The sequence below is a fragment of the Syngnathus typhle genome, linkage group LG5, assembly GCF_033458585.1.
Source record: "Syngnathus typhle isolate RoL2023-S1 ecotype Sweden linkage group LG5, RoL_Styp_1.0, whole genome shotgun sequence".
NCBI classification, from domain to species: domain Eukaryota; kingdom Metazoa; phylum Chordata; class Actinopteri; order Syngnathiformes; family Syngnathidae; genus Syngnathus; species Syngnathus typhle.
In genome coordinates this window covers 11,122,076-11,134,483 of record NC_083742.1, presented here as the reverse complement: position 1 = coordinate 11,134,483, position 12,408 = coordinate 11,122,076, and the positions used below count along the sequence as shown (strand labels likewise).

At 40.3% G+C, this 12,408-nt stretch overlaps 1 protein-coding gene across 2 annotated transcripts; it reads left to right on the top strand.

The window, feature by feature from the left end:
• The first annotated feature begins 5,101 nt into the window (after positions 1 to 5,101).
• adrb3a (adrenoceptor beta 3a) lies at positions 5,102 to 11,881 on the top strand. Of its 2 annotated transcripts, XM_061278868.1 has the most exons (3): positions 5,103 to 5,440; positions 5,516 to 6,828; positions 10,796 to 11,881. In XM_061278868.1, exons 2-3 carry the CDS (start codon positions 5,534 to 5,536, stop codon positions 10,821 to 10,823), a joined length of 1,323 nt encoding a protein of 440 aa, XP_061134852.1. In that variant the 5' UTR covers positions 5,103 to 5,440; positions 5,516 to 5,533; the 3' UTR covers positions 10,824 to 11,881. The 2 variants fall into 2 exon arrangements, with proteins under 2 accessions (XP_061134853.1, XP_061134852.1); XM_061278869.1 differs by having other exon boundaries at positions 5,102 to 6,828.
• The last annotated feature ends 527 nt before the right edge of the window (positions 11,882 to 12,408 follow it).

Genomic DNA, 12,408 nt, shown 5'->3' with positions numbered 1-12,408 from the left:
GTGGCTTCTTCCCAAATTTCAAAAATATGAACATTATGTTAATTGATGACTCCAAATTTAAAATAGGTATGAATGTAATTTTACACCCTTAAAGCTGTTGGGTTAACAGTTGGAGCGACCAAAGAACAGAAATTGTATCCAGAAAATCCATATCAAATTCATAACCGTCGAGAAAACAGGTGGATTGAATATGCCAGATAGTTAGTATGGAAAAGCACGTGTTAAAAAGGCCTCAAGAATCCATTCAAAGCAAAGAACAAGACAAAAATAATTATGGTATAAAGCAACCCTAAAGCAACTTCCATCATTTTCTTCCCATTTAGCCTGAAACATAAAAGGCCCCTGGGTTTCCCGAATGAAATATCTAGAACAGCCCCCAAAATAGCTTGACAATGTTCTCCTGAGAGTCTATGATGGGACATTTATTGGTGATTTAAACTGTTCTGTGCATATCCCTCAGAAAAGACCCCAGGAAACCCCGGCATAAGTTTCCATTCAGATGAAGAAAAAGTACGCAAATCACAAGGTGATAAAGTACAAGATTTCTAACAATGTAATATTCATGCCCCTGCTTGAATTTTGAGTGAACGTTTCTCTCATTCTCTTGGCGAATGAACATCTTTTGAATATGAGACAAGAAATTGATGTGGTGTTCAGCAAATCATTCATACCCTTCCTTTCTTAATAGCCCTAAATCTAATGTTCTAAATGTGAACTTAATAAGACTATAAATCCAATGTTCCTGACAAAATTGATAAAATAGCAAAAGCCCAGCTCTGCGTTAATAAGGAAATGCAGAGCTCCACCGGTGGATGATGTCAAATTGGCCTGGCAATCAAGTGGGTACTTGTAGACCGCCTTCCGCCTTGATAATTACGAGTGTAGTTCCCTTCCCCTGATCCGAAGTGGTCTAAGGTCTAGTTTGCTTTCTGTCACCAAATTGTCAGGTGCACCAGTGGTGTGAAATAAAAAACGTCTTTGCTCCACACGAGTCTGGCTAATTCCCACATACGGGAAACGACACTTGCCCCGGCATGAAAATCAAAATGAATCAATTTTGGAGCCAAGCACTCGTGCACTCTCTGTGTAAATAGTTTTGAAGGACAACAAGACAAGAGCCTTTATTGGAGCTCCCGGAGTGATCTAGCAGTGCCTTCTGCTTCCGGTCTTGACCAACTTCCAGTTTTTAATGTGCGGTTTCCTGTCTTCTGAGATCTCCAAACACTCACAGAAGGAATTTGTAAACATCTAATGTACAGAAACAAGGGTGTGCTCTGAAAAATCCCAACCAAATGTTCAATGTAAAAAATTGTGAATTTGATGTAACATTGAACCCCTGAGGACGCTGAAGATCTAAAGATACAAATAAAAAAGAATCGCAGCAATTAATAAACATCACGTTAACTCCCCCAAGTTTTATCGCTATCAGGGGATGATGGAATGAACGCGAGGCACTACCATGGGATCTTTGGCAAAGAAGAAATGAATCATACAGGGGATTGAAAAACAAGCTTGTAAAATCCAGATGGCTGACGCAGATCAGGCGATATTATACTGATCTGCTGTTTCAGCACAGATGACAAATGTCTGGAGGTTTTTATGAATGGCAGATGATTACAATAGATCGTCTTTCAGGTTTCCATGAAGAGGAGAGACCATTCCCAGGCCTGTCAATGCTTCTGCAGTTACTCGTATCAAAGCCGTTCACACCACTGTATTCCTTTTAAGGTTTCAACCACCCAAGACATTTTCCATTATTTGACAATACAAGGAGCTATGAGGATATTTAACTCCCGAGGTAACACTACCACGCAATGCCTTCAAAGTTAAAAGCCCACAAGTGACCAATGCATCGCAGTAAGATGGTGAAGGTATATGGTCAAATAATGGAACCCGGACAACTTAACTAATTGGTGGATCCTCTGAATGGTATTGATCTTTTGCTGATGTCAATAATATCTGCAGGTACATGTTGCTTCTCAGCTATGTGAGTACCCCGAGTTGGCCTAGTCATACCATCCCACACAGAAGATGTCAAACCATCAATGCAAACAGTTATTTGTTAAATCCGTTGTGGGGAAACACAAAGAACCATCCAAAGTGCTGAGAACCAAAGAAGGAGATGCTGAGTGACAATAGCAGCTTTGCACTCCCTCAAGATGACTATCTCAAGTCTCATGGAAGGCATTTGCCCGAATGTTCTTCTCCAGTTCACCGGATTGATAGCCATCTCTGGGTTTTCCTTTACAGCTATAAGAGACAAAGGGAGTGCAATGAATTTCCTTTTTTTCTGCACTCAGGATGTTTTTGGTCTCCTAAGTAAAGAAGATAGATAATATTGGAGATTTTAGAGAATGAGAGAACTGTTCAATGAACACCGATCATATTCAACATCGTACAGACTACCCAACAGTATACATCCATCCATCACTCTACTAGTCTTGTCTACAATCTCTAAGATTCGTGGAGACTCAAAATTGCCGATAATAGAAGAAATATGTTTTTAATGAATTGTATGACGTTCCATGTGCCTAGCGGTAGCCAGGAACTGGATGTCAAGGTTCCCCTCCCCTGCCCAGCTAACATCGCACTGACCCCTTTGGCTCTTCCCACAGGTGGTGAGCCCCTGGGAAGGGGGACCCAAGTTGTGTCCATGGGTGCAGGTCTGGCTACCAGGTTCTTGCCCCACCTTCCAGGCCTGGCTCCAGAAGGGGGCCCTGGTGACGGGCAAGAAAAAAAACATCTATTAAATGTACTTATCATAAGAGGTCTTTTGAGTTGTGGTTTGTCTGGTTCCTCACCTCGGATCTGTTTGCCATGGATGACCCGGCCAAGTGCATAACGCCTCAGACAGCTTAGCTTCTAGGATCACTGGGACACGCAAATCCCTCCACTACGAAAGTTTGATGAGTTTCCCCAACAGTGTAGATAAAGTAAGACCTTCCATAATCCAGCAGGGACTCGGAGTCGAAGCACTGCTCCGCCTTGTTGAGAGGAGCCACATGAGGTTGATTGGCTTCTTATTAGGATGCCCCCCGGACACTTCCCTGGTGAGGCGTTCTGGGCATGTCTCACTGGAAGGAGGCCCGGAGACGAACCCAGAACATGCTGTAGAGACTATGTATCCCGGCCATCCTGGGAATGCCTCGGGAACCGAGCTGGACAAAGTGGCTAGGGAGAGGGACGTTTGAGTTTCTTGAGTAAGCTGCTGCCCCCGCGACACGGATAAGCGGAAGAGAATGAATGAATGAAATGTGTTGTTTCTGAATGAACAGATACAAAGCAAATGGAAGGAATGCTTGTAATGGAAGGAATATCAGGTATCTATCCACATGTCGCATGTTTGTTCAACGTAAACACTTTGAGCCTCGAGTCATCTGTGCTCAGCTCAACAAAGGAAATGTGTTTTCAGTTTTGTCTGGTCCCTCCGCTTCCGGAAATCTAAGACAGTCTTGTATTCCTCTCAGAGCCGTACCAGCGTGTAGCATACCCTTCACGGTTGTGACAATTCCAGCAAAAGACTACAGTAAGCCTCGCTTGTCATATTCTTCTCCTGGTGCTGCTTTCACTACCTCCTACACTTGAGCATAGCTTGCTGTATCTGTCTTCAATCAACCCAGATTTGGAAAAGTAAGTCTGGCTTAAAGAATTCCCCGGGTCCAGTTGTTTTCATAAGAATATTTCTAAAACGTCTGAGCTGGTGTTTCAGACAGAGTAGTCACTTGAAAGTGGCTCTGGATTGTGTTGTCATGATCAGAGAAACTAGTGTGTGGGGATATTATGTAAATTTCCCGCACTGTTATTAGACGTTATTTTTACAAATAGGCAGATAAGAAATGTTCTTGGTTGGTTTCACCCTTAATGTCTCGGCAGGCTGTCTAGACCAGATACAAACATTTGCTATTTGTATACAATAAATAAAAATACTAATATTTTTAATTACAAATCAATTTTGTCATGACGTTTTATTGTGTACACATATCCAGAGCAGGACCTAATGCTATTTCTTTGGTACTGAAGGGCAACTATTTTGCTCTTCTGAAACAGCATTCAAATTGCCTATAAACATATGTTATTAATAATTCATGTTATTAATATACTGTTGCTTTGGGTGAAATCCTCATACAGTCAAACAACGTTTCATGCTAACGGCCTATTCCATGCTTATAAAGACTGCCTCTGGTGGTCTGGAGGGACAATATAGAACTATCACTTCTTGTATAGCTTTCAGTACATCCGCAGATAGTGTCAATAGAAGTGAACCACACAACACATTTTTTTTATGTGTTAATGGAAAACGACAGAGAGCTTAACTCTCTCCAGTTTCATTTACCATCCAAGAGTTTGAACAGAAGCTGGCCATGGAAAATCCTGTCACACTGTTGACACTGTCATGTGACGGATACACTTAATAGGTTAACAAAAGTAGAGCGGCTACCGCGTTTAACACACAACATTAACAACTTTGTAAGCAGACCATCACTAAGTTGTGTATTTCATGCGATTCTCTTCAGTTGTGAACCTGTTGTACATGTTTTAAAGATAAAAAGGGAGGAAGATAGAAAAAAGATCCTCTTATAAATACAATTGGAATAGTGTCATATTTGAACAATGCCAAGACTCTTTTCTTTCTTTTACGTATATATTCAAGTAAAGATGTGAGTAGACTTGCAGCTTAGGACATTTATTATAATATACCGTAATTTTCGGACTATAAGTCGCACCGGAGTATAAGTCGCACCAGCCATAAAATGCCCAAAAAAGTGAAAAAAACCCCCCATATATATGTATAAAAGTCGCTCCTGAGTATAAGTCGCCCCCCCCACCCAAACTATGAAAAAAACCCGCGACTTATAGTCCGAAAATTACGGTAGTATATAAGGGCTATACTTGTATGTACTTAACAACGCCCACTTCACTCAAGGCAAGGAGAAATAAAAAAATACAGTGCATGTAAAACCACTGCTTAGGTGTTGTAACTGTAAACACTATGTATCTTCATGATTGAGTGAAGCCACTAATGCATGTTTGGTTTCTGCACACTGGACAACGCTCACACCCTTCAACTCCTCCCCTCGGCCGATACAATCATAGACAGCTGAGAGGGAGAGAGCGAGGGAGGGAGCGAAAGAGAGCAGATGAAAAAGGTGGGCTCTCAGTCTGATGCACTTCTTGCCACAGTGCCGCTGTTCCCTGTCATGATCAAACTGTAGCAGTTGTGGATTGTGCTGCTGTCTGTGATGGCTGTTCTGATGTTGTAGTGTACAAGACGGACTTTTTTCGGACTATTACTAACTCAGTGAACTTGTTTCGGCATTGAGGGAAATGTATTTTTTGCTGAGAACATGTTGACTCCATTAAGAGGTCCTCGTTTGTGGAAGCATGGGAAGTCCGGGCTGAAGTTTGAATGCGGCCAAACAATCCTCCAGAGGCGAGAAATGTAAGAACATCTGCTTTTTGCAAGCAGTTATCATATTTATGACTTAAGTAAAATGTTGCTGTGCAAAACATGTAGTGACTGAACTGGTGAAGAATGGACGGCAACCTGAGTGCATCAGCTGCTTTGAGGAACCACACAACCCCCTACCACCCGGCCGCGGGATCCTGGATCCTCGTCATACTGGTTGCTGTCATCATTATCATTGTCGTAGGAAACCTGCTGGTCATCATCGCGATAGCTTCTACTTCCCAGCTCCAGACAACGACGAACATCTTCATCATGTCACTGGCGTGTGCTGACCTCATCATGGGGGTCCTGGTGGTGCCTCTGGGGGCCACCGTTGTGCTGACGGGCAACTGGCAGCTAGACACAACTTTTTGTGATTTCTGGACTTCAGTGGACGTCCTATGTGTGACAGCCAGCATAGAAACTCTCTGCGTGATAGCCGTGGACCGTTACATAGCGATTACCAGGCCGCTCCGACACCAGGTTTTACTGAGTAAGTGGCGCGCCAGGGTAATCGTTTGTTTGGTTTGGCTCGTTTCCGCCTTAATCTCTTTCGTACCAATTATGAAAGGCTACTGGCGTGCAAACGATGAATATGAAGCCAGAATGTGCTACGATGACCCCGCCTGCTGTGACTTTGTCACCAACTGGGCTTATGCCATCGTATCTTCCACAATGTCTTTTTACATTCCACTCTTTATAATGATCTTTGTGTACGCAAAGGTCTTCCTAATAGCAAGACGGCAGGTGCAGCTCATTGATAAAAGCCGAATGCGTTTCAAGCATGAGTGTCCGACAATGCACATGCAAGTCGATTCTGATATGAACAATCCAACCCTCCAGACGCTATGCATAAGCCAAGCTACGGGCAACACCTCTATGGCGCGGAAGGGCGTTAAGCGAAGACCATCCCGGTTGTTGCTTGTCAAAGAACACAAGGCCCTAAAAACTTTGGGTATCATCATGGGGACGTTTACGGTGTGCTGGCTGCCGTTTTTTGTTGCCAACATCATCAACGCTTTTGATCGAAGCGTTCCGTCGGAGAGGATCTTCAGACTTTTGAACTGGCTTGGTTATGTCAACTCTGGCCTCAATCCCATCATCTACTGTCGGAGCCCGGAGTTCCGCGCTGCTTTCAAGCACCTCCTGAGCTGTCCGTGGCTGTCCACCCTCTGGCTCAATACATTCTACAAAGAAGTGCAGACTTGTTGCTCCTGCTTTCAATGGCGAGCTGAGTCAGGTCTGGTGGGTTCTTTCCAAAAAACTCCATCTGGTAGCTTGGCCAGTGCTCGAGGGAACAAGAGCGAAGAGGCTTCCCCAGGTCCTCTCCAGTCCAATGGCAGCTCACAGTTCAGTGATTTATCACAACCGGAGGTCAGATTGTAAGTGTTTTTTTTTTTTTTAAACCTGGTTTTCTAATCTTCACTTTCCTTCAAACTGTTTTATGAGTCATAACTACACTTAATGGTATGTTTTTCGGACTGCAGATGTTTTGTTGCATATTGCTTGTTTCTACAAACATATTATAGGGTTTATTATATTATATTATAGGGACGGACGTCCGATGTCCTCATCTAACCCTTGAGCTCCTCAACAAAGTGCAGCATTAGTGCGCTGTCATGTGACAGTTCATCAATTATCTACCAAAGCCAAGGCTAAACAAAAATGAACAAATCACATTATTTACCGCATTTTGTTGCAGATAAAGAATCCTGTAACAGGTTAAAAAGATTTCATTCATCTGCTAAACTTTATAACGCAACAAAAAGAGAAAAAGGAAATCTGATATATTATTTATAGATTTGTTGAATTTTATACTTAGTTATTCTATTTGCAAACTCAAGGACAAACCATTAGATTAATAAAGCATTTATCCATCAATTATCTGAACCGCTTTATCCTCATGAGGGTCGCTGGTGTGCTGGAGCCTAACCCATGATCGATAAATAAAAAAATAAGCAGATGCCATTGAATAGAAAATGGAATAATTACAGTCTGAGTTGGGATTTGGAAATATTCAATTTTTAAAAATAGATCAAACGACTCCCTGCATTGCATATTGTGAAGGCTGATTTCCAGATTAGGCTTTCTTCAATGCGATCAGCAAAACAGTACGGAAATACAAATCATAGAAACATATTATATTTACAAAATTTAACTAGAACTCAAAATTATCAGTTATTTTACAATGTGAGTAATTCATGTCCTGAATTGATTGGAAATGGTCATACTGCTCATGCAGCATTTTGTGGTCAGTATTTTGATATATAAATTCAGAGAGTGGATTTAGTATCCGAGTATGGCTGACACATTGAGATTTGTGGTGCATATCAGCAAATATTAGCGTGGACCTCTGCCAGTCGTGAGGGCCTCCCAGGACCATACCCAACACCCGACACATCAGATAAATCTTTATCATATATGCACAGAACACTCTGTCCAATTAGCTGCACAGGGTGTTTATCAGACAGTTTATTCTGAATTTGGAACTGCGGAACATTTGGCTAATGTGTAAGAGCAGTCACTAGCAGACCACAGGACAGTTTTTAATCAACAAAAGTGCCGGGAACTTGCCAATAGAATTAAAATTAAACTTAAGAAATATCTTTGTGCACAGAATTGACCTAATATTTTATGAACTTTAATACATGATTATTGTGACAATATGATTATATGATGCCTTTTACCACTTATAGGAAGAGTATGAAAGAGTTAAATTAAATAATTGAACATATTAGAAATCCATAATAATCTGCCATGAGCTATTAGAGTCTAACCCTCAAACACACATCTGGTATATGCTGCTTTTACCTCTGTGAGTTCTAAATGTTGTAACTGCTGAATTATATAGCTTACATTATTTATATAACAACGCTTTCCTTTAGTGGGTATCATACACATTGTTCAAAATCCTGGTGGTTTCAGAGCAGAGTTAAAAATGAATTGTTCCAGACCATGTAATTTACAGGTGCTTATAAAGGATTAGTTCAGATATTTGGAATGTGTTAGCCAAAACGTAGAGATATTCAGTCATTCCTCCTTTATATGCTAACACGTGTTCGGTTGCCCCACCCGTGTTTGCTTATGTAACTCAGTTTTATGGAAATACAATACTTGATTTCTAAATATTTACTCTGTTCTTTTATGCCACTGTATGTATCATAAATACTGGTGGTATTTTACAGGCATGACCAATATTGCTATGAAACAAGAGACATAGGGGCATATAAAAAAAACGTCATTTGAAGGGCGCTTTCTGGACGAGTTCAACTCAGCGTATCTTAAAGTCGTACCGCTCTGCTGTGTGTCTGCTATAGAAACCGAGAGGAAACTATTCACAGCTCTGACTTGACAAGTCAATAAAAAGCCTTGATGGCTAAAGGGCTACATTTCATATAAAGGTGACTTAGGCGACTTTGTTTTCAGAAAAATGCTCGCTTTCATATGACGGCAGCCCTTATCAACATTGTCAATGGCCCACACAGTCTGTCATGTATACACCATCCTGATGACTTCAGGGATTGTATCTCTTTTTCATGATCATTAGTTACTCCAAGTTGAAACAGAGGATAAGGCTTATCCAATACATTCTTATATATATATAACAATAAACTATAACAATATCAATAACAATAACTAAAGAGCAACGTCATCACGTTGTAAATGATTATTTAAAATCCATTGTTCTGAAATCTAAAGAAAAAATCATCAAAACTCAGAAAAAATGAATACGGTGGCAGCACACATACCCCAAAAACAAGTTGTAAAAGGACTTGAAAATCAAGTTATTTTTATTTTATATATTTTTTTATCAGTATGAAAGAGTGCGAATTTTCCTGTACGGACATGTACGGTGGACGTGATAGCATCAATGTCGTGTTGGGGAAAACTGATGAATTTCCATGAGAGACTGCAAGCTTGCTGTCATTAGCAAAAAGAAAATTACAAGGGAAATGGCAGTATACTGATACTAACTGTGTTTTTTTTTTATCCAATAAGGCCAACATATTTTGACTGGTAAAATAATTGTGATAAATATGTATTTGATTGCAATTGACATTCCATACAAGGCACGACCAACTCAACAAAACAAGGCACATTCCATACAAGGTACGACTAACTCAAGACAAAAAGCTGCACAACCTCATTCAACTGAGGTCAATTTTAAGCGACCGCCCCCAAATGAAACAAAACGAAACCAAACACAACACAACACAGAGTACTCTACAGTTTAACATGCCTTTCTACTTCTTCCTATCAGTAACAGTAGGAATATCACAAACCGCACAAGAGAACAAGTATATATGTCATGCATTGCAAAACCGAAAAAGAATAACATCTTTTTTTTTTTTTTGCGAACATCATGTGTTTGATTTTGGTTGATTGGTCAGCTACCACTTGGCAGAGTTTGTGGAGCAAAAACCAAAACCAAACCAAAAAACGGCACATAGTGAACCCCTACCAATTTGCAGTTACCTATTCTGAAATGCAACGATTATTATTTTTTATCATTTTTTACTGTGAAAACCATCTCTAAGTATTTGCTGAAAACTAACATATTAACATATTTAAGTGATTTTTCTGTAACCAAATAAGTGCCAATGAGAACGTAATAATGTAGTGTAATTTGTAGTAAATATTGATGAAGAGCCAGACCTCAACTAAGGTACAAAACTCTGAGCTAAGTTTGGTCTGGGTTGTTAGCAGACATTACAGAGGGAATCTGTCAATTATGCTCGTTTTCGCCTCGCTGAATGGATATTAGAAAGCGAACAAACAATGGAGGTCTCACTATTGGTTAACATTTATTATTTTATGGGTTGTGAAGGCTGTATACATGTCCACTGTTGTGCAATATTTCAGAAATCAAATATTCTATGAGCCAATTCATTCATAAAAAAACGTAAGATGAGTTGCAATAAAAAATCCGAGATGCTTAGCTTTATACTAGCATGCAATAACATAGATGGGCAAAGGAAAACAGCGCCAATTTAACAATAATTGTAAAACTTGAAAGAACGTATCGAAATACACGCAGCAGCAGGACATGCAGACAGAGCGTGCTAAATAACAATACTGAGAGGAATATATTCCTTTTATTCTTCATTCTTCTGAGTGGGAATCCACTCCGTTTTCAGCAAAAAAAACACTAAACCCTCAAGATTGGATTCTTAGTCTCCTGTGGCGCAAGGTCGTCAGCAATCCCCCAGACAAATCCAAGGGAACCTCAATCAAGTGTTTGTAGGCCGAAGGGTCAGAAATAGCATGCAAATTAAACTACTGTGACATTGTTTTCAGGCAGTGTGGTCATCATCTGCTTGTTTGTGTGTGTGTGTGTGTTTGCCACAGCTTCACATTGCAAGAAAAAGAAGGATGAGGACTTTCATGCCCCAGACTACTGAAGCCATCACTGTGATTCCCAGAAGCCAATGAGGAGCCTCCAGTGAACAGTGAGGTCCAGCACTAAGATGGCGGGACAAGCTCAAGAGAAAATGTTGATTTGCAACAGCTATTCACATGCAGCGACATCAACGTGAAACTTAACACTGAATGGATTTGAAGATGAACTTCCAAGCAATAATTTACATACAAACTGATAGGCTCCTGCTTGTGGTTTCAATTTGTAAAAAAAAAAAAAAAAAAAAAAGCACAATATGACATAATTTATCTATTTATCTTCAACAAAATATGCTTCCTAGGATTCCTTGTCTGGGAATATTAATTTCACAAAAACTAACAGGCTGTCCTGTGAAATCAATTTGGGTATCTGCTTTCATCAGTGAGACTGTGAACTTATTAGTTAGTTATCGTATCTAAATCTGATGAATAAACAAACTTAAAAGAAATATACTAATCGAAATCACCCTTTTTGAATTTACTACCCACAAAAGCCAGGACACTGAGTTAATTCTTATCAGGAGTTTCCCATCAATTTGCAGTAACAGATGACAAGCTGCAAATAAAATGTCACCAATTCCATTCACGGCTATTAACAAACTTTTTTTGGAAAACCACTTCAAGGACAACTTTTGATGGATGTGTCAAGCGAGATGCATAACAACACGCAGCATATTATGCAATGTATTGGCCAATCCACTGCTCGCAGTAGTATTCTAATCATGCCATGAAAGAACCCCACAAATGACATTATACATGGCAGAATCATCTTGTCCTGCCACAGTTTAATCATTGAAAAAAATTCAGGGTAGAATACCCACTTTTTTTTTTTGCCTTTTAGAGCAACGTCTCACAAAGCTAGTAGTCTACACCGCCGGTCTGCTTGCTCGCCAGGTTCATTGAGTGATCTGATAAGATACAGCAAAAATTCATTCACCTCATCAATTACTTTTGTCCCCTGACTCCTTTGTGTGCGTTATGTGTGAGATAGCGCCATAGTTGTGTTGCACTGAGAAATAAAAATAGAAATGCAAACTATTTGTTGCGTGTGTGCTCCCTGCTGACCCACCACATCTCCCACAGGCCATCTCCTGTCTGTCAAGAGAAAGAAACAAATCCCAAGAAGACATAACCGAAAAGACACAGGAAGTCTTCCATTTTGATTCAAAGTGTGCATTTCTGGTCATTTCCGTGGATTCTTCAAAATGTTACGCACTGGCACTTCTTTTAATATACTCTTCTCATGTACTGTAGTCAAACAAGGTAAGCAAAATCATGCTTGCGGTACACTACTGAAAACAAATCCGTTTTTGCATGTCTTGTAATTTGTATCGTGTGTGTGTGTGTGTGTGTGTGTGTGTGTGTGTGTGTGTGTGTGTGTGTGCGTGTAATCAAGCCATATTGTGCACTAGGTGGCAGTAAAAGTAGGCATTCCATCTCCACCTCTACTGGAAAGCAAGGATTGCGCAAAAAATTCATTTAATTTCATAGATGGGGTAATGAGAACATAATACCGAAAGTAGAATGTGGGTAGAAAATATTTGCAAGCGCTTATTATACCAATA